General features: G+C 34.4%; 1 protein-coding gene across 1 annotated transcript in view; it reads right to left on the bottom strand.

Annotated features, from left to right (window-relative positions):
* Positions 1 to 1,819: 1,819 nt before the first annotated feature.
* Positions 1,820 to 23,532, bottom strand: part of LOC150110383 (uncharacterized) — a 34,523-nt gene continuing 12,810 nt past the window's right edge. The window contains exons 3-7 of the mRNA XM_090393412.1: positions 19,529 to 19,590; positions 10,923 to 11,054; positions 9,176 to 9,275; positions 7,588 to 7,676; positions 1,820 to 1,870 (exon numbers count right to left, since the gene is read on the bottom strand). Of these exons, the coding sequence (XP_090249538.1) occupies positions 7,663 to 7,676; positions 9,176 to 9,275; positions 10,923 to 11,054; positions 19,529 to 19,590 (308 nt within the window). The 3' untranslated portion in view covers positions 1,820 to 1,870; positions 7,588 to 7,662. The remainder of the gene's footprint in view (positions 1,871 to 7,587; positions 7,677 to 9,175; positions 9,276 to 10,922; positions 11,055 to 19,528; positions 19,591 to 23,532) is intronic.

The following is a 23,532-nucleotide window of genomic DNA, read 5'->3' as shown; positions in this document are numbered from 1 at the left end:
ACCCAATACGGCGACATTTTCACCACTGTTCCCAAAACAACAATTGGTCAATAATTCTACACAACTGTTTCCGATCTCTCGTTATACAATGCCATTAACTTTCAGCCCACTCATTTCTCGAGAGTTCGTCCTATTACAAGCATCATTCTGAATAACCCATCCAAGAAGTGTTAGCAAATAGGAAATAAAATAACTTCGCTCATTAATTCAGAATTTTTTTAAAATGTAAGAGTGCATGGGTGTCCTCAGAGGGGGAAAACAGGGCACTTGCCCCTCCCCATGATATACTTATGAAAAATAAAATGTAAAATATTAAATAATTAAATAAATTTTATTGATATAATTATTTGTCTCCAATCATTGCCCTTCCGTGGAAAATTTTTCTTTGCACCCCCCCCCCCGCTTGTAAATGTTCTTATAACGCCCATGTGTAAGTGCATATATTTATTTTTTTTTTCTACCTAAAATTCCAGAGCATTCCATCCATTTGTTAAAGCAGTTAAAAGCAAAAAATTGGGGGTGGGGAGTAAATGCATTATACTAATGATTTTTGTTCATTTGTTACCATTTCACTTATATGACGTCCTTTTTTTTTAAAAAAAATTAATATGCACTGTAGTTCTCACGACCTCTTTTGGTCGAGATAACAGCTTGCATTCGTCTTGGCACTAACTCCATTTAGTGAGGTATCTGAAGTTATTCTGAACCCAGTAAACATAATAACGTCCCGATGGACAACAACCCATCGAGGCACTGACGTCTACTGCCATACCCCATAAATGTCTAGCGAAATTCAAATGAGGAGCATTAGTTGGCCTCTGGCCAATTAATGCTCTTCATTTGAATTTCAAATACTATGCTTGCATATGCTCTTCGAATACTATGCTTACACAATTCCAGCCTTGTTAAACAAGATATCGTCTTGCTGAAAGAGTCCAGATACTTCGGGCAACGCTTATCACATGTAGGGTAGTTATCGTCCCAAAACAATCCCAAAGAAAGAGGTTACAATTTATTCAGTGAAGATGAAAGGAACCAGTGATATCGATGAGAACAATACCAGTACCAGGATACTGCCATCACGTGAATTTTCTAGGAAAGCTATGCAGTCTGGTTGGTCAGAGAGAGGTTCGGTTGTCGTAATGTTTTCTTTCATGAAGTAGTAGAAATATAACATGTGACCGGAACGGCTATAGCCAAAACTGAAATTTATTATTGTTGTCATGTTCACACACAAACTTCAGATTCTGCAGAAAGTATTCGAAGTTTAGATCTGTTTTATTTTTTATTTTTTCATTAAATATCGTTAGAGAAATTATAAGCGACATAAATGCAATTTTTGATATCTTTACATGCTTTTATTATTTATTTGTTAATGAATTTGAGCTTATTTATCACAGAAGAGAATGTTACTCTGAAATCTTGCAAAGAATCAATCGTTGTAAAACAATTACATAAATTATTATAAATTGTATACATAAATTATTTTTGAAACCCTTCGAGGTATTCTAAATTTTTCTATTCTGGAGTAGAAAAATTTAGAATACCTCGAAGGGTTTCAAAAATATATTCTTTCGGTTTTAATTTCAGAAGAGTTTTATTAAATCATCTTTACGTACCAAATTCTTCTTGAATTATTTTTATTTTCCTAGTTGCCAAAGAGAAGGAGTTTGTTCTGGATGTCTAACAATATATTTTCCTTCCCTGTGTTGTCAGAAGTATCAGTTAATACAAAGAAAATCACTATGAAGCACTTTATTGAATTTATGCTTTAAAATGGATACATTGTAAGCAAATACAGTACAGAAATGCAAAATATAGATTTTCACTTCATAAAACCCTCTTCATCAGGAATCCAGCTGTCTTGATTCTGGATAAGAAAAATAACAAAATAATAGTAAACCAAAATTTGAAAAGAAGTTTATGCAAGTTAGCAATTACAATACACCCTAGTATGCATGCTTGATTTGTAAGACAACTCTGATTCCTGTTAATAGACTCGATGGAATAAAATATATTCTGTTATCCTTAGAGTAGTGGCTATTAAACTGCGGGTCTCGAAAAGGGTTTCTGAGAATGGCAGCAACCATTTATACACTAAATTAAAATAAACCTTTGTTATAGAACTATTGACATTATTATCCACTACAACCTTTAATTCTGCCTTTTCTAATTTCCTTCCTTCTTTCTGCATATGTAACTTGTAAACTATAAAAAAAAGTGAACAATTCGTAGATTGTTATAATATATACAAAATATAGATTTCGAACAATCTTTGAGACAACTGCAAAAATGAGAAGATTTGTTCTCATTGTTCTAATTGATATAAAATTTGATACAGTATTTGAATTAAAACCAATGATCATGTTGGGCTGGTCTTTTAACAGGTAATGAATATCTTGGAATTGAATCCCATTAAATCGATTTTAGTCGATCTACAAGTAGACCCACATTTCCGTCTTTCAATGGACAGTAAGTTCTTAGCTTTTCGTAGAGCGCTTCAGAAAACCCAAAATATGATCAGTTGGATTAAATTCCGTTGAATTCTCACAGTAATCGATAGGAATAATGTACTCAGTGAGTTCTTCGAAACAGTCATTTATGCATTACTCGTAGTTGCATAGTGCATAATTGTTCTGAAAACTTCACCTCCGTGAACAAGCACTGTATAAAATAGTGGAATTCTTTCTTTTAATGTTACACGGTGATCAGCACTCATTTGTAAATTTAGGGACACAAAAACACACGTGTTGAACATATTATTTTATTAATTACTAACAAAATAAAACTTGACGTTTTGATCCCTGTATCGAGGTCATCATCAACAAAGGAACCAAGCTACATGCTCATGCCCCGTATACCGGTAAACTAAATCTACGTAGTTAGTTAATCCTTTTCCCTAGCTTGCCTTCTAGTGATAAAAAAAATAATAAATAAATAAAATAAAATAAATATATAAATAAAAAATAAATAAATAAAAATTAAAAAAAATAAATAGATAGATAAAATATAAATAAATAAAAATTTTAAAAAATAAATAGATAGATAAAATATAAATAAATAAAAATTTTAAAAAATAAATAAATACAACTACAATAAACTGCTAATGTCCTCATGTGTGAATATGCTTCTGGATAGTTCTGATTGTTATAATATGATTTCTTTCAGCTGCTGTTGAATGTTACAAACTCTTCACCAGGTTGCCTTCTTGTAGAATTTTTTTTTCTGACCTACCAATTCCTTGAGTGGAATTGGTAGGTTAGTCCCTTTCCTATAAAAAATACACAACATTTCATTAATAAAATTAATAACACTACACTCAACGACCGAGATTTATTAGTCAGCTTTGACATAACTTCCCTTTTCACCAATGTCCCAATCAATGACACTACCTTGCTCCTACAGAACATATTTCCACACGACATCACGGCCCTCTTTGCCCACGTACTCCGCTCCGGATATTTCGTGTGGCAAACTAGGTGTCATAAGCACCCTTAAACACAGAGCTTTAACTATTTGTTCTAATGAACAAGCACTAAACCAAAAATACAAGATCCTCAACCAAACATTTATAAAAAATGGATACAATAAAAACACTATTCACAAGATCCTCCATAAAGATACCAGCAAGAACAAAAAAGATATCAGGAATACTATTGCCATTCCTTATGTTAGAGGCATTTCTGAAAAAATAGACAGAAGACTACGCAAATACAACATTAAAACCACGATTAAACCCCCAAATAAGTTAATACACCTTCTCAGTTCTTCTAAAGAACTCTTCCACGCCTAGCCCACCCAGGGGTATACAAAATACAATGCACATGTAACATACCATACATAGGGGAAACAGGGCAAACTATCAAAATCTTGTCTGATTTTGATAGTTCACAAACGATACATTAAATACCTCCATTTTGGAAAAAACTGGCATTTCTGAACATGCACTCCAAACATATCATAGAATTGACTGAAAAAATACCAAGTCCCTACACGACACCAAAACCTGGTTTGAGAGAAAATTTAAAGCGTCTTGTGACATGCTCAAACACAACCCAAATATCAACAAAATGATGGCCTAACCATTTCAAGAATGTGGTGGACCCATCTACAACCTGTATAACACCCTAAACTAGCCATATAAAATAAAATAAAAAAATCCTACTACAAGAAGACAACCTGGTGAAGTGTTTGTAACATTCAACTGCAGCTGAAAGAAACCATATTATAACAATCAGAACTATCCAGAAGAATATTAATACATGAGGAGTTTAGCAGTTTATTGTAGCTGTATTTATTTTTTTTTTTTATTTATGTATTTATTTTATTTTGTTTTTTTATTTATTTATTTGTGTATTTATTTTATTTTGTTTATTTATTTATTTATTTTTATTTATTTATTTTTTTATTTATGTATTTATTTTATTTTGTTTATTTATTTATTTTATCACTAGAGGTCAGGCTAGGGAAAAGGATTAACTAACTACGTAGATTTAGTTTACCGGTATACAGGGCATGAGCATGTAGCTTGGTTCCTCATACACTTGTATTCTTCTGATGATGACCTCGATACAGGGATCGAAAAGTCAAGTTTTATTTTGTTAGTAATTAATAAAATAATCTGTTCAACACGTGTGTTTTTGTGTCCTAAATTTACAAATATAAACGATTGGAAGATTTCACTTCCGAATAGCCACTGGGCAGATTATTATATCAGCCAGCAATACATAGGTACATGCCGGTTAATGCATATTATTATTTGTGTTTCTGACAGGCAGAACTTGTCCATACATTCTCGGATCGATATAGTGGATCTCTATTCATCGCGATATTTAGGATGACTCAAATCACATAACAATCGTGGTGTTTTTAGATCATTAAAGATTAGATTTAAAAATGCTTTTTTTGGTGAATCTTATTTCCAGTTATGCTGTTTAGATGGTAGGCAGTAGATCTAGCAAAACCTTGAGGAGGAATTACTCAGATCTTTTGACCTGAGAAACAAACTTTTCTATAACTATGGGTGGATCGTTTAGAAGTGTTAAGACTTTTAGTTGTTGTTTAATTAACAATTAAGAAAGCAAGGCAGTCATTTTCAGCAGGTAAAATTATTTTTAATCATTTGATTAAAGAATTAAAGGAAGAAAGGCTGTATCTTCCTTAAATTCAATTCTGAAATGTCTATATCTTCTAAATATAATTTCAGTAACCAGTATGGCTACAGTTCCTTCTACTTTTGTTTCCCGTTTATTATCATCAGTCTCGTCATATAATTAAGACAAATTATGAAGAACAAAAATTATATGAAAGCAACTGTTATAACAACAAGAAAAAAAAACATTTAATCCCTATCTTTCATCAAATTGTATTAATTTATTCTTTTTCTTTTAGAATATATAAAAAGACATATGAAAGGTTTTGAAGAAATTCGAAGACACAGAAGTGGGACAATTGTCACGTTTCTCATGCTGTAATAAAAGTCCGCGATTAAGATATACCACATTTTCTGTGAGACTCTAGACGACTCTGCCAGTATATCCAGCAGTTGCCAGATGGATTGCCAAGTTTAAAGCTGGACGTCCTGATGTCAGGAGACCTTCCAGAGCGATCACACTTGAAAACATCGATGCAGTGCATGCCTTAATCCTTGATGATAGACAAACACCAGCCAAAAAATTGCAAAAATTCTGGGGAATTTTTGCAATTTCAAGGAACGAGTTGGCTTCTTTATAACGTCAGAACATACAGAAGTTCTCAGCGAAGTATGTCGTCAGATGTTTGGATGCCGAATAATAGAGAGAATGAGTCATTTTGAGAATTCAGGTCAAATTTTTGACTCATATTGTGACTGTTGATGAAAACAGCACTATGACTCAGAGAACAAACAATATTCAATGGAGTGGAGAAAACGTTTCTTCACGGCCAAAGAAGTTCCGAATCCGAAGTCAGCAGGGAAGGTTCTTGCCATTGTCTTTTGGGATATGGATGTGTAATCCTTACTAAAAGAGGTAAATCTCTTACATCAGCAGTTTATTCAACAGCTCTGAAGGAACCAAAGGAGGTATTGAAGGAAAAACAGCTACTGGAAACTGAGCAGTTGCTTTTGCAGGACAACGCACCTGCTCACAGTGCTCATGAAACCTAAGAGAATGCACAACTTGGGCTTTAAGTGTCTCCTTCACCCACCCTATTTGCCAGACCTGGCGCTATTTCACTATATTCTGTTCCCAGATTTAAAGAAACACTTGAAAGGAACAAAATTAATCACAGATGATCAACTTATATCTGCAGCTGAGGACTGTTTTGTGCAACAAGGGAAAAAAACGTTTTTCTCAGCTTCTTTTTAATAAAAATTTAAAAAAACGTTTTTTTTATAAAAAAATTTTAAAACTTTTCATATAAGTAATATCTAATTACATTTAGCACAAAAAAATTGTAAACAATAGAATTTTAACTAATTGCGTTGTTAATATTTCTTTCTTCGCAAAATTACAACGTAGATGCATATAACTTATGCTGATGTATATTCTTGTATGCAGATATACATATGTATATAATGTAAATAGTATGGTCTGAATAATAAAGTGAAAAGTGTATTCCTTCGTGCACCTAGATTTCACCTTTTTTACGATAATAACACCCACATGGAATATTGTTGAAAGCGAAAATAAATATCATATGTTGAAATTTAAATTATTCTAGGAATATTACGGCAATACAGCACGCATGGTTAGCCTAGTGGCTATTCGCTTCGCAACCACATGCCTGAGAAAGGAGTGTCCTAGGTTCGATTCCTGTCGATGGCGTGAGTAACTTAATTATCTTTCTCAGCCATAGCCAAGTTAGCCGGTCTTGGGTGTGGACAGCAGGTTTTTTCTCCAGTTTATCTGGGGTTTTTCATCATGCAAACTGTCCCAGTGAACACACAGGCTACAGTCATAGGATATACTGCTTAATCCCTTATTATAATGGCTCAACCAATCCTAAGGCGAGGTCGAGGAACGGGAGGGGGTAATCCTACACGAATAAATCAATAAAAACAACAATACAATGAAATGCATTTCCTTCACTCAATTTTATTTCATACTTAAGGGAGGAAAGTTACATGAATATATATAGCTAATTATGTATAGTGTTTCTCCATTGTTATCATATGCAACTAAGAAATATCTGAGCAAGACACACATGTATAAAAATTATGTTCTTGATATTATGTAATTAATTACTAAGAAATGATGAAAGTGATGTAAACTATAATACCAATTTATAAAAAAATTATCCCAAGCAAAACACTAGTCTACTATGAATTCATAGTGGGTAGAAGTAAATATCAAATCCAAATAGCAAAATTCTCAATTTTGAACGGGTGAACTAGTCACGGACAAATAATTTGGCTTCATAAAACCTAATGAATATTCCCATTTGCAAACTGTGTATGTACGAAGCCAAAGAACGCTGATAAAACTAAATTCATATTATTTATAACTTGCGCTAGGATTTCAAATCTAACCTCGTATGAAAAAGTAAATATTATTTTACCAATTTAGCAAATAAATTAATTTGGAAAGTTATGTAATGAATACTTACATTCACAGAGGTAATTAAGACCCAGGAGGGGGAGAAGGAATAGGATTGTTATATGAACATGCTATTGGCTCTAAGTTAATTCCACAAACCTAGGAATTAGAAAAATAAATTTTGCAGTTAGCTGAATTTGTATATCTGTAAAGTCACTAATGATAACGCATTTCAGCTTAAGAAGAAACCAGTTCCTCAAATTTCAACTATGTAGACAAAACTGGAAAGTTCAGTGTTAAAGTCACTATTACAAAATTTTATTAAGTGTAATCAGTTGTTCCAAATTAACTTTTGATAATAAAGATCTTTAAGAAACAAGAACAGTTCATGATGTAATCGGATAAATTCTGTATAAGAAAATATTTAACAAAGATAATTTATTCCTATCGAATTATAAAGAATTTTGTTTATTGCTCCTCTGCTTGACTTCCAACAACATTTCTTCATATGACCGAATTCGAATACTTCTAGGTAACGAAGTATCTCAGTTAATTGAGAAACCAATGATACAGTACATGTCACGTGGCTAGCATCATCTGAAATTAAATTTTCATTGGTTTCCATTATCTTTTATCGGGACGTTTTTGAGTATCTTCGAAATTGTGGCGTAATTTTTGTGTGATTGGGGCTATTTTTTATTTTAGTTTTTAACATTTTTTCGCTGAACGGAATGATGGCATTATTTTAAAATAGCATTTTATTGACAATCAGAATTTGGTGAATTTTATTATGTAAGTCTTGTGACTGGTTTCTTTATTTACTTTCTGTACAGTTTGTTATCCTAGTTTTCCGGGTTTGTTTCCATTATATTTTATTAGCTTCTATCGACGACGGTTTTGGTTTTTTACTCTGATATTTTCAATGACATGCTGTTTGTGTGTGTAGTAGTAGTTTGTTAATGGTGTTAATGATATTAATAACAAATCTAGAATAATAGCTGATTTCTGGTATGTTCATATTCATTTATTAAGAATAATTCATTTAATTCTGCACCGGAGCAGTTCCTATCGTTTAGCGGGATATCTTCTTGCCACTTCGTTTGCCAGTTGGTGGCTTGAAGAAAACAAAGTATAGCGGGTGCAGGAAGAACTTTCCAGGCTATGTGCAAATGGACAGGAGACTGGGCTCCCTCTGTGTAAGCAGTATGTTTGGGGGGATCTCTCATCCCCTGATTGCATGCCCTGATTTTTTATTATCTTTTCCTCTTCACACAGAATGGATTACAAATCAAAGAAACATGATGTTACTGCAGGTCCTAAAATAGCTCCCAAGAATCATCTCAGAACCCCAGCTGGCAACCTCAATAATCACAATCCACCTCAACTGCTCAAACTACATATTTAGATGCATTTACTCCCTCACAATTCTTATCGCGTAATTTAAGCATTTTGTTTTCAATGATTAAATGAATAAGAATAATGTTTGAACATCGCTTGCCAAACATTGGTAGTTCTGGCATGAACAGATGAGTAATACATATTGCCTCCTCCCGTATTTCTAAATCAAATAAATATCGCCATATCAATAGTAACTAATGCACAAAATGCAATGGTTATTTGTTTTACAAATAAAAATAAATAAATAAATAAGATCTTACCTGTTGTGCCTTTATGTAAAGTTCGACTACTTCTTCCTCGTTGATACAGTATTGTCTTTCGCGTCCCTCGATTACGCAGTCTGTGAAATTTTTTTTTTTCCTTTTTAAATAAAAACGTATACAAATAATATATAGCAAGAGAAAATATTTGTTATGCTTTAAATTTGCACACAGTTTTAAAAATAATGGTTATATAGTTAGAGAAGAATAATCAGAATAAAAAACTTAAAAGTGTTTCTATTCGTTATAAACATTACTTCTACGTCAAAACACTGCTCATTTCAGAAATTATTTTTTGTGATTTGAAAAAAGAATTTTAAGCCCCATTAAAACTAATGAATTGCTCGATAAAGAAAGAGGTTTGTATTAATAAATGGTAATACATTAATATTTTAAGATTCTGGATTTAATAACAAAAGGAAGATAAAATTGCCTGTAGCTTTTAGTTTACTCGTGCAAAAATTACTCTGAACGTTCACCACTCTTCGAGATACTCCGCAAACGAACAACAAAAATCAACGTAACAAAATGACCATTAATCGCTTTCAATGTAGAAAGCAGTTCCTCCTGTTTCTTTACCTCAACCCAGCTATTTGATGACTCGAACTATATTTCTTATCTTCCTTATCTTCCATCAGAAGTCAAGTTATTCAAATTCTAAAAATTTCTATTCTAAAACTTTTTCTCATAACTTTGTTTAATTAAAACTGACTCTGCCATTCAAGAAACGTATCTTCATGTTTAGTATTGAATATTATAACATGTGCTCCAGACCTCACCCCTTGGATTGAATAAATTATTATATACTTATCTTGAAAGTATATCATCAATTAAGTCTCTTCGAGAGATGCATCATATCACGGCGATATGATGCATTTCTCGAAGACACTGTAATCCCTCTGACAATGCTACCTCTTTTACACTGATCCATTTTGGCTGGGGATGTGTATTTTCAATCAGTTGAGTTGATACCAGGCTCTCGTTTTTCTACCCGCTCCACGCAGTCTAATTTGATTATGTGGGTGCGCTGATGTAGTAAGACACATTAGTCCATGTAGGATAGTTACGTTATTGAACTCTGCCAATTAACAAAATTCATATTCCTGAATATAACGTAACTACTTACTAGCACATGCCTTTAAGCTGAATTCATGGCGTGAGGGAAAATCGAGCAAACGCGGAGGATAACCAACCCAACGGCAAAACCACTCGAGACCGTGTAACTTCATACTGAAATAAAATTTATAAAAGAAAATAGGAACAGAAGATGAATAGCATAAGAAATACTGACCGCCATGACCAAGATTTACTCGTACATACCGAGAATTTCATCACACACACAAATAAGGTGTCTTGTTGTACTCGTATGTTCGGCCGTATTTATCCTTACTTTTATCTCTTGCCAGTTTTTGTTCCTTCTTAGTATTTTTATTTTTTCCAATAAAACTTGATACTTTCAGACACTCACACACACACAATGTTCAACGCTGTCAAATGAAATAACGACGATATTGAATTTTTAATTAACCTATCATCAAGCTGTTACAATGTTTAATTCTGCCTTATAGCCACCCCACATTAAATCACCATTTCTGTAACCAGTTAACACATTTTCTGCCTAATGATATTCGGATATTTCTCCTAACTTGTTTCTTCTTTATTACTTTTTATGCCATCGAGTAAGTACAGCCGGTCATGTACTTGCAGCAAACGCTGCTATTATTAGTGAAAAAAGAAAATTCTTTACCTCGCTAAGAGTATCACCACAGCGGCAATCTTTGTATAAATCTTCACTGCAGAAGAATTCGACCAACTGCTCTGGAACATCACAGGATGGTACTCCAGCTTCACCTATGCACCGTTCATATAAATTGAAGAGCTGAAAAGATGAAATAAATATACTTAAACATAACAAGCGATAAATGAAAATTTACAAAAAATTACAAAAATAACACAAATTTTAGTACAAATCCCATCTTGACATTTATTCATTCTCACGTAATCGAAAATGCAGTACAACTTTAAATTAAAAATAAAAAATTGTTTATTTTTTATTTATTGTAGTTTAGAGCCCGAATTCGATTAAGGGTCGTTCTTCTTTATATACGCCAAAACAACTCAAAGATGTTTTCAAAGGAAATACGCAGTTTCTGAGCATATATGAATCTGCTGCTGTGTGTTTCACTGGTTTTGAGCATGAATCACCTAATTGTGCTCTACTATATCAACGAATATCTCCAGTATAAAAATCGAATTATCGCTTTCTGTTTTTACGCTATGCATACGTTTGAAGTCATACATTTTCTAAGAAGTTAAATCCAGTCTTCTGTATATTGCTTTGTTCATAAAACTTACAGGGGCACGTAATACGGAAGCGGCAAGATTTTCTACGGAATCAGTTTATATAGGTAAAATCACAAAATTTCTATTATCTATTTCCACATTTAATGAATGTGAATATTCCTAATTCCCTTTGTTCTCTGTTTAGAAAGCAGTTTATATTTTGGGGTTTACCACTGATTTTCATAATATTAGGATTCGAACTGCGGATTTGCGAACCAGATGTGTTACACCATTTTTTGATGAATAATGGATCAATGAAATTGATAAATGATTTATTATATTTTGACGTTGCCGTTTCCAGAAGTGAAGAACAGAGTTGCTGTATGTTTGAGTTTTAACTTCATATAAAATTTGTTACTTTTATTATTATCAAAGAAATGGCTATAGCAGCAAGCGGTAGCAAGCATGCTATTTCGATGCTCCTATATTTTAAGTTATAAAGTAGGGTTTTTTGGATTAAAATTCATATTGTATCAATGAATTCCTTTCTTCAAGCCGAAAGAAATTGACGTAAAAACTGTACGTGTTAAATAATAAGTAAGCTATAAGTTATTTTTCAAAGTTCGAAGTTTACACTAGTCAACCACGAGAGGGGAAGAAAAATGGAAGTCGCCATTTTAGCACTCACACCAGGATCGCCAAAACTAGAAATATGAAGTGCTACAAATACCAGGAAGACCTAACGCGGGAAGAAAACCTCATAACATGCACGGACTGCAGAGGGAAATATGCATTTTCTATTTTCAGGATTGTCCGAGACCACTTGTATTACTAAACTACATGTATATACCACTAAATTCTATTTACTGTAACAGAAGTTCGCCCGGTTAGCCTAGTGGTTATGCCCTTCCCAACCATATTCCTGGGAAAGGAGTGTCCTGTGTTCGATTCTCGTCGCCGACATGAGGAGCTTAAGAATCTTTCTCAACTATAACCAAGTTAGCTGGGAGCGGATTATTGAAACAAAAGTAATAAAATACAAAAGTATTATTAAAATAAAAGGAGTGGATAGCAGGGTTTTTCTCCCAGTTTATCTGGGGTTTTTTCTCTCGCAATCAGGCAAACCGGCCCCGTGAACACACGGAGTACAGTCAGGAATACTTAAGACAAGCCTTAGGCCTGATTCGTCAGCCATGCCGGTCTCGATATAGTAAATAAATAAATTGTAACAGAAAGGTACTCAGCGGTGAAACGTTTTATTAAGGGATTTAAAAAACGTGTAACTACTCTGGAAGCCCCGATAACATTATTATTGATAGTTATTATAAATTATTAACTAAACAAGCACACGTAATAATAAGTTTTAATAAGTAAATATTCATCCTAAGTATCTTAGGACATTGTCAGTACAGTTAATTCAAAAAATACTAGGAATAATATAGTTAGGGCATGATTACAATGGAATCCTAATATGCGTGTAGTAGCATGTTATAGAATTAAATTAAAATATATCTGAAGGGAAAAAAACATTACATTAAAATAAGATAAATATAAAAAATTGTTTTACACAATTTTATATGACAATTTCCCATACTTCAGGAACAGCAAGGACGTCATTACGGTTTAGATTTTGTCTGTGAAGTAGGGCTTTAGCACTTTTTTACGTAAACGTTCATTTTTATATAAAGATATATGTAGAAGTTAGGTCTTTTCCCTATGGATCCTATGGTTTGGGTTTTCAACTTGGTGTTGAGCGAGGCCAGATTTCTGCGGTTTGATAAGACGGATATGGTCTTGATGTCCCGAAATGCGTTTATGAACAGATCTATCTGTCTGTCCATAGTAAGACAATTTACAGGAGCATGGAACCTCGTACACGCCAGGTAGCATCAGAGGTGAGAGTTTGTCTTTAGGAGAAGGTCACGAGTTATAGATCTGTTTGAATGAAGAAAATTATGAAAATATACAAACTTGCTACAACTTACAAACCATTCAACCAGATCTATAACTTGTTACCTTCTACTAAAGACAAACTCTCACCTCTGATGCTACCTTCAACGCCATCTACCGCTCATCATCACCAACAAGAGTATTGTTTTCTTTGTTTATTTCATTTCATTTTATTTTATTTTGATTGTAAATTTCGTGTGTTCTGAAGGCCGATTTATCTGTACACACGATGAAAAAACCCTGTTGCCTGTATAAGATCGGGCTTCAAAGTGTGAAGAACTCACCTTCAATATAAGCCTATTCGTATTTCGCTATATAAAAAAAATAAATATAAAAATAACACTAAAGCAGATTGTTCGTGGTGCTCACGTTAAGTTACCTCGTAAATAGCATGAATTTGGTTTAAGGTAATTTATTATACAAATAACTATTAACCGCCCAATAATTCTTAAAACACGAATATGAGTATTATTACAAGAATATTATATTGTAATATTATATTATATTATAGTAAATCATATGAATAGGATCATATTCATATGATTTACATGAATATGATCCTATTCGGGTTCCAAATTACCTCTGGGAGATATAATGATTTCATCTCACGAAATGTATAATCTATGTAATACATCACAAATCTTGACAAACTGAAGCCTTTAAGGCTCTATGTTTTGTATTACACTTATGCAAAACACAAGAGTGCATTTATGAAGAATATAAGTCATTGACATGAAACTGCTACGTACTCAACAGAGGTTTTAGCACTCTTACGTTTCTCCCTGGTTCTCTAAAGCTGAAAACATTCAAACGTTTCCAGATTTCTAAAAAAGTTGGATACAGCTGGCCATTGGAGTAAGCCAATGCAGTTCCTATCCTAGTTTAGTCTCCTTCATGCTCTAGTAAATTTTAAAATGTTTGTTTCATTTATTAGTTTCATTTTGAAATGATAGATATTTAATATCCTCTCTCTATATATAAATAATAAACTGTATATAAATTGTTAACTATTATTTTGAAATAAACTGGGCTGCTTGAAAGCAACAAATAAGTCGAACTCGACTCCTATTTGAAGATCTGATTTATGTGATTCCTCTTAATAAACGTTGCCAGCATACATACACATTCTCCGCATTATTTTTAGAGACTATAATCAATGACAAGAATTGGTTCCTGGACTTTATTCTCCACGAATACGCTGATATTAGAGTGAATTATAATCACCTTCATATAGGGATGGAACAAATAGTCTACAAGGATAGTTGAACAAAACATAGTGTGCAATCTGTGAACCACAATATACGTGATGTGCAGATGGGAATTGATTTGCGCAAACAGTTAAAGAGCTGAAGATAAGCTCATATGATATTTCCGATTCTTGTATAGCGCATCTGAATAATTCAAGTTACCGTGACTAAAGTGGGCACAGAACGGCGTTAAACAGCAGAAAGAGCCCCTCGCCTATGAAACAGTGCATAAGCTCGGAAAGTGGGAGCTCTTGTTGGAAGAAGAAAATAACGCTTCATAAGGAACTAACAACAAATAACTTTGACACAATTTGACGGCATCTACCATAAACAGCAATGAAATACAGAAATAATAACACAGATGCTGTCACACCGCACTCATGTAAGTATGAGGTTCCACTAGCACTCGCCTGCCGTAATCTCTCCGATGAAAGCCAAGATTCATTGATAGATAGCTAGGTCGCTCAAAATCAGTGACGACTGAAGAAACCAGACACTAAAAGTTGGTTAAAGCTGAAGAGGTTCGCCTACTAACTTTTGGAATAAAAGGAATTATATTATTTGTTTATTTATCTATTGGTATTATGACTTTTGCATGGAAAAGGTTCGCAGAAACGGCAACCATGCGGAGTTTAGTACGTATGTAATCAGTATCTTCAGAAAATTTAATGTGGCAGTTTACGTAAAGGTCGGGGTATCTAGTGTGTGTGTGTGTGTGTGTGTGTGTGTGTGTGTGTGTGTGTGTGTGTGTGTGTTAACAAATGTATGTTGGAGCAATGACAATAAGAGCACCAGTAATGTTTATCTTTGTATATGTTGCTTTATTTCAGCTTATATAAGCAGTAATAAAAGCAGTGATATTTTGAATCAGGAATAGAAAAGTTATGAGATTAATGTTAAAGGTGAACTTTCCGGAGGCACATGGAATGTGCGGAGTCTGCGGATAGGTACTTTTCATATTGAGTAAAGAAATGGAGACGTATAAAATTGACTTCATGGGAATTATAGAGAAAAGCTGAAATGTACAGGGTCACTTCAAAACAGGATGCGAGGTGTTTATTCAGGAGGTGACTCAAAGTATCATGGGATAGCTGTGATACTGTAGATAGTTCTAGCAAGAGCTCTTCTTGCTTATATATAATCCCGGTTAGTGACAGGATACGTTGTAATAGATTTAAGGTTTTGTTGCTCATCCTACCAATATGATTGACATATTGGTAGGATGAGCAACAGATGGCCTAATGTCTTCATCTGGTGGCCTGATGTCTTGTTGTCTTGATGTCTTGGCCAACACAGATGGCCAAGACAAGACATCAGGTGGCCTGATGAAGACAGTGGGGAATTCTAGGAAAATCTATAGACTGTTTTGGAGTGCCTACTAAGAAGAGATGTACTTTACATCCTAGGGGACTTTAATGCCAAAGTGGGAAAGAACATAAACGTAAAGTCTGCGTGTGGCATGTTTGTTCTGGATGAACGTAACGCCACTGGTGAAAGATGTTGTAATTTTCCCATGCTAACATAATAGCATGGTTAAATACGTCTAACCTATACTTGAACATATAAGACATCCAAACTATACTTTAACATTCTAAGACTGATAGGTCAAGCCACCAGATTGATTGCATCCTGGCTCTCTAAAGGTGGAAGACAAGCATCTTTGATATGCATACTTGCCCTGGTCCAGATTGAGGTACAAATCATTATCTAGTAAGAGCCAAAGTAAGACTGATTCCAAAACCTTCCAAGTCAGGCATGTCTCAATATATAGGATGTTGGAGTTATTTATTTTAGTGGGTTCACAGAAGAACACCAATTCGGATGGATGATCTTCTAGAGACTGGTCAGGAGAACTCGCTTGAAATTCTCTGGGATGCATGTAAGGTTATAATACAGGATAAAACCAATATTTCGTAATTAGAAGATCACGAGACCCATGGATATTAAATTCAGCATCGGATCTAATGGAAAGAAGGAGATTAGAGAAACAAACAGACAAAGTCTGAAGAATATAAGAGATTATATAGAGAAGTCAGAGGAACCATCAGACAGGAAAAGGAAAACTTTTATTCCAATATTTATTAATTTAGCGTATGGCAATCTACGTGCAGTTATAAAGGTACATAAGTCAAAATAAATATGTAAAATGTAAACGACAAACAAGTAAAATAAAACCAAAACACTTATACGTTCAGCAAACAAAACACTTAAAGTTAAGTTCAAATTGTCTGATTCAGCCTATAACAGGCGTTTTCTTTTCCAGGAAGTCGTTTCTTTTACCCATGTATGCAAGAAAACTGCACTCAGTAGAAATGTGGTGGATTGATTGATTCGGATGCCGGCAGTCACATTTCGGTGAGGTAATTTTTCCCCACTTGTACAGAGAGCTTGCACATCTTCCATGTCCGGTACGAATCCTGTTCAGTGTTATCCATGTCTTTCGGCTCAGTTATATATCCGGGATGTTGGGACGATGCCTCTCAAACCAAGTTTGGAGTTGTGCATTGGTCCACGTTCGTTTCCATTGTTCTTTGGTATTGTAGTTGGTCGTTCTTAGAGAGGTGGCTTTAGCTTCACAGAGAGGGGAGGGGCTTTTTTGATTTCAGTCTGTTGAGCTGTAGCTCTAGTATTTCGTTGTGTATAGGCAATTCAGTATTTCTGAGTACTTTATCATATTCTGGTAGTAGAGCATCGTCTCTTCGTAGGTTTGGTCGTATTATGTTACTCAGCATTGGAAACCAGTAAACAGGAGTTGATTTTATGATTCCATCCAGTGATAAGTCGCATTGTGGTATTATGCTGGTGGTCAAATAGTTTGGTATAGCGGCTATTAAGCCAAACTAGAGCGCAGTACTCTGCCAGCGAAAAACCCAGTCTGAGTGCAGATGTTCTTAATGTAGTTCCTGCTACACTCCAAAGAAGTGCCATATAATTTCTGGATGATATTGTTTCTAGTTCTGTTATTCCAATAAATGTGAAGAGATAGATTTAGGGATGAGGGGACAAGTATTAAAGGATGCTTCGTTTAGTTTGTGACTTAAAGCAGAAGTTTAAGTCCAAATTGAATATAATCAAACACATGAATGGAGCAGTACTAGCAGAACTGGAAATCAAAATGAAATGAAAGAATAAGCAGATATGAAGGATTACAAGAACTATAAGAACTGTTAGTGTAATCTCTCATATAAGCAAGCTTTATTAAAGGCCATTCTAAATAGGATTGAAGCAAAAGTTGATTAAGAGATGCCTGAGGAACAAACAGGATTTCCGAAAAGTAAGGGTACCAGAGATCAGACCCTTTGCCTTATAACAGATTATAGAAGTATAAAGAATTTAGACCTCCTGTGGTACTGCATTTCACAGACTACTCTAAAGTTGTTGACTGTGTTTAGCATATGAAACTTTGGTAAGCAATGAAAATAATCGGTTTCCTCAATGCACCATCACGTTGATAGCTATCTTGTACACTGAGCAAGAATCCACGCTAAGGATAGGTGTTGTATTAACTAATTGTCTTTAGGTTGGAAAGGGAGTTAGAAAGTATATGTCTACTCTCTTACTTGCCTGTTTAGTGTCTATGCTAAGGACATCATGCCTGCAGAATTGTATGAGCCTAAGACAGAGATTAGGATAGGTGGTAGATTGCTCAGTAATCTGAGCTACACTGGTTATACCGTACTTCTCTGTAATGACAAGAAAGGAATTGGAAACATTCTTGACAGAGTTAATGAGAATATGATCGGAGGACTTCATCTCAATCCTAGAAAGTTAATATTACAGTCCTCAAAGGAAATACATAAAGGCAAGCCGCTGAGAAACAAGTGTGCCTTATTGGAGAAATAATGAGGAATTCAGCAAGTTCGAATGTTTGGGATCTATCATTAATTTCGGATCAGAAGACGTCAAAAGATTAGCAATGACTAAAACAACGGTCAGAGACTTGTATAAAATATGGAAGGATGGATTTATCTCGACGGGAAAAAAGTTGAGGATTTTGGATTCAGCTGTTTTTCCAAAAGCGACTTATGTTTGTGAAACTTTGAAACTAAATAATTCTGATAGGAAAATGATAGCTGCTTTTGAGATGTGGTGTTAGAGAATGCTGTTCAGGATATCATATACTGAACAGCAGACAAATGGATGGGTGCTAGAAAGGTTCGGTAGAACTTTAACGCTCTTATGGATATTGACAGAAGAAAGTTGGAATACTTTGGACACATTGTAACAATGGAAGAAAGACTTCGCAAAAGAGTAACTAAAGGTCTTTTTCTTCCTAGAAAAGGAGGAAGGGATACACCATCAATGAGATGGATGGATGATGTATCTTCAATGACTGCTCTTCAGAGAGTTAAATGCTCCAGAAAATCATAAAACAGGACCGCCTGGCTAGGTCTTGCACTTCACCGAGCATCTCCGTGACCGTACAGCATCTGATAATGTCCAAGGAATAAATGCATGGATATACAAGTATAAGCAGCGCATAAGTAAGTAGTTCTGTGTGTAAGTTTTGTAGTTTTGTTTGAATTTAGAAGTGTTTATCATTTTTAAATTACAAAAAAATGAAATGGGACTTCTAGTATTTATTAAAAATTATCTTTTGTACTATCCAGAAACAGAAGGCAATGCAAAATGTATTTATGATTCAGTTTGAATAATTCAATTTACAAGGTGTAACTATATCTGATAACCGCGTTTTAAAGCACATGCCGTAAATATTAATACTTATTCATGGAAATGTTTATTAAACAGTTTTTTCGTGTTTTATAATTTTTTATTTTTAAATATAGAATGATATGGTATAGAATTCTAATCTCCTCTTTATAACACATTTTGAGCTTCATACTTTTAGAAATATCGAAGAAAGCAAACATACCGTGTGATTGTAGAATTTATCCAAGCACTTGAATACTTCGATGCCGTCCTCTTTAGTAAGGGCTGAAAAAGCAGAAAAAATAAAATCTTCATCACGAATATAGTACACCTTCAGTTATATCTCTGAAATTCCACTTCTAAAATTGATTTATATCGTAAGTGAACAGACAATGAAAGCATATTATATCCTTTGCTCCCAGTGTTTCAAGCAAAATAATGTTTCCAGCGCATGAATGAGTAATGATGAGTCTTTCGACTCCATACTAATTCTCATATTACTATTATTATTATTATTATTATTATTATTATTACATACAGGCACCTTTATGGAGTTTGTAAACTCATCGCGAGAGGCCAATTTTCAACACATTAAATAGCAATTGTCAATACACATACAATATTTGTCATATTTTGCCTTGAAATCATTCACTTACAAAACGCACATGCAAATAATTGGCAATCTATTCCACTCATTCAACAATTCTCCAAGAAAAAAATCCAATTGTTGTTTAACCACACTCTTACTCATTTTCCATGGCTGATCTGTAGTTTTTCTCACGTTACTTATGTACTGAAATAGTTCATCCACATCAGTTTTGTAAACCCCCTAAGCAACTTTCTGTTTCTTGATAATAAGCAACTAATTATTTCTCGACCATATCCCTGCTTATCCACCAGGTTATGCAAACAACAAATCTTCAGTCTCTCCTCATATATGGAGCATCAGTGCTACAATCATTTCTGTTACTCGCCTCTGAATCCGCTGTACCTCATCTACATCGCTAAGAAATCCAGGCGATCAAATCGATCTGTGCGCAGTAATTAAAAGAGGCCTTATCAAAGCCTTATAAAGTAGAGTAATAACATGTTTATCTCTACGTGACATGGTGTTCTTCAACGGCAATCATGTCAATGTTTTAGACACTTTTGCAATATGCTGTCAGAATTTCAATTTCGTATCCACAAAGTTCCTGGAAAACCCCATCAATATGGTATAAGGCTAGTAATCCGTTCACTACAAAACCTTACACTTTGCCACTTTATATTGTCATCCTTTTATTTTACGCATACTTCCAATCTGTTTAAATCATCCTACCTCTACATAATTTTGCATCACCTGCAAACAACTGAATATTTCTCCTCAAATATTTCTTATATCATTAATAAACAAATTAAATAATAGTGGTCCAAGTACATTGCCCTGTCGCAAACCACCAATAATCACAGTCTTTCCACAGGACTGTTCACCTGCATAAACAACTGTATGGCATCTCTCCATCAGTAAATATCTTATTCACCTCGCCAGCTTCTTATCTATGTCCATCTGATGTAACTTACTCATCAGGATTTCATGCAGTCAGTGGTGAATGCTGGTCTTGAAATTCAGGCTTGCTCTTGTTATCATTCAGAATGTGAGAGGTGACCGTTATCATTCAGGGAGGGAGAGGTGACATTTAAAACTATATATTTAGAAATTTATGTAAAATCAATCACACAAATGCAACATTTATTTTAAAAATTATATTCTTTTTCAATTTAGATGCTTGAATACAAATTCTACCCTACGGTTCTTCTTTATGAACTGGTCAATAACTTTGTCATAAAAAGTTGGTTGTAACTTAATTTTACCAATCAACGCGCACACTTGCAAAGGTTGGCTGAAGCTCACTAGCTAGACCTACGTTGACTGCGTATGGCCTGTGTTTAAGCAACAGAGTGAGACGAAGTGATATGGCTATGCGAGCACATGAAATCACAGTGCTACTGCGAGTACCTAAAAGCTCCTTCAACCGAGCAGGCCAAGGTAGCTTTGACTAGACGAGCAAGCATCAGCCTTCGATACACAACGCAAAGCACAATTATTGTCGTGTAAGCTTAAGACGTCTTCTGTCTACAAAAATAAAGCCTAAATGGAATGCTTATAAACACATGCATTTATTATGAAATAAATATTATTTCTTTCTCAATTAGTGAACTTGCGCAGCAAGTATAGCAAGCATGGAGAATTCTTCCCTCCATGCAGTATCCTCTCGAAAGCCTTTGCGAAGTTCAACTGAGCTGCCACCTGATATAAATGTAAGTTACTGAAGCATGCAAATACCCTTCACAAAGCCATGCTGCTCCTCCCGCCCATTCAATATCCCATTCCTGACTATCCATTTCTGAATTTTTTCTTTAACCAACTTCTAAAATACTTTCACCACCACTCATGAAATGCTTATTGGTCTATAATTAGCTACTTCTACTTCGGTTTTGGAACCACCTTAGCACAATAAAATTATTTTTATCTCCTTCCATTCCCTTGGGACTCTACCAGTGTTGAGATGGATTAAATAATCTAAACAATCCGTTTACTAATTTCCTAGCACATTTTCCTAATACAACCACTATTAGTTGATATCCCATCCAAACCTATAACTGTATTGATAGCAATCCCTTTACCACTTCTCTTGCATGTGCCATACCTGATATCTTCTGCAGGAATCTCAAACTGTGGACTCAATGCAGGAATCTCAAGCTATCAATGACTCTCATAAAATATATCATATCCCTGCTTAAATGAAATTACCAACAAAGTACTACCATTCGCCTCTCATTCCATCACAATCCTCATCTTTCAATGATGACATCTTGATCTTTCCTCATCCCGCAATTTATTGAAACATTCCCCTACATTCATTCCAAAAATCCCTTTGGGTGCTTATACGTTTCTCTCATGTCCAATCTCGTTCGGCAATCAACTAATTTTTCTAGCCCAAAATCTTTAATGTGTCATCATACAAAATGCTAAATATCTTGAAACCATGTTTGTCACCAGCAGAGCAATTCTCTCAACTACAGAAACCTTGGCGAACAATCTAAGCACAGTAGGTTCTGATGCAGACATATAAAAGCCTAGTAAATAAAAATAATGGATTCTTTGTTCCTAGCAGTCAACATGTTTAATCATTCAAGGGATCCGCTTTGCTGTATGCAAAGCGGATTATATGCCCTCTGAACGACAATATGCCCTCTGAATATGCCCTCTGAACGACAATTCACTGTCAACCGCTATCCTCAAATCCTAGCCTCATCCATTTCCAGCAGTGAAAACCAATCAATACAGTACATAGATTGAAACTTTTGGAATCTAAAGTTCATTAATTTATATATTTTTCCGCAGAGATAGAAAAATGATTATTCATCACCCATAATTTCAGCTTATTCAAGTCATCTGGGAGAATAATTATAGAACTTGTATTTACAATAGTCTTCCCCAACTTAGCATCTTAAGTAAACAACTGAAACACTCATCAAATTAACATTTGTATCATTAACACATTCGCTGCTACGCTCCTCGGGAATAGTTTGTCACCACAGGCCAAGCAATTTCACTTCTTCAAGGTAATCTCGTTGCCGGCGGTAATCGACATACGAGTATATTCGTAGTTGGCAGCGAACGTGTGAATGTACAGATTAAACAATAATAATAAAAGGGAAACTGGCTGCACACCACCTTCCTAACGTTGATTTTATTCCGCCTACACTGTTTAATGATGTCTTCCTTATAACTGTCTCCAGTTCATCTCATTAACCTCATATCCATTTCCATTTGCTCCACTTTACTGATAAGGTTGTAGCCTGTCAAATTCCATTGCATTATTATTGAATAATTGCTTTTATCTTATCATAATTAGCAGTTATAATTTACATATTCATACTCTATCACCATTAATGGGTGCAAAAGTATATAATTGAAAATAACATGAATATTCATCTTGGACTCATCTATGAATGCAATTAAAAGATACTTAAGATTGTCCCTATACTTATTTCAATTTTATTATCATTATTATTTTATTTAAATTGATACACAGTCAAAAAAGATATCATATAAATAAAAATTTCACTAGTGAATCAGAACAATTCAGATTCTACCCAAGAATCTAAGAATAGACCGTCAGGTAGCGTCGTAAAATATGGACTGTTCCAAGTAATGCTGTTTTTTGGGATCACTTCATTGAT

The sequence above is a fragment of the Typopeltis vanoorti genome, chromosome 1 (assembly GCF_054136105.1).
Source record: "Typopeltis vanoorti isolate ZY-2024b chromosome 1, IOZ_Tvanoo_1.0, whole genome shotgun sequence".
NCBI lineage: Eukaryota > Metazoa > Arthropoda > Arachnida > Uropygi > Thelyphonidae > Typopeltis > Typopeltis vanoorti.
This window is presented reverse-complemented; position numbering and strand designations above follow the sequence as displayed.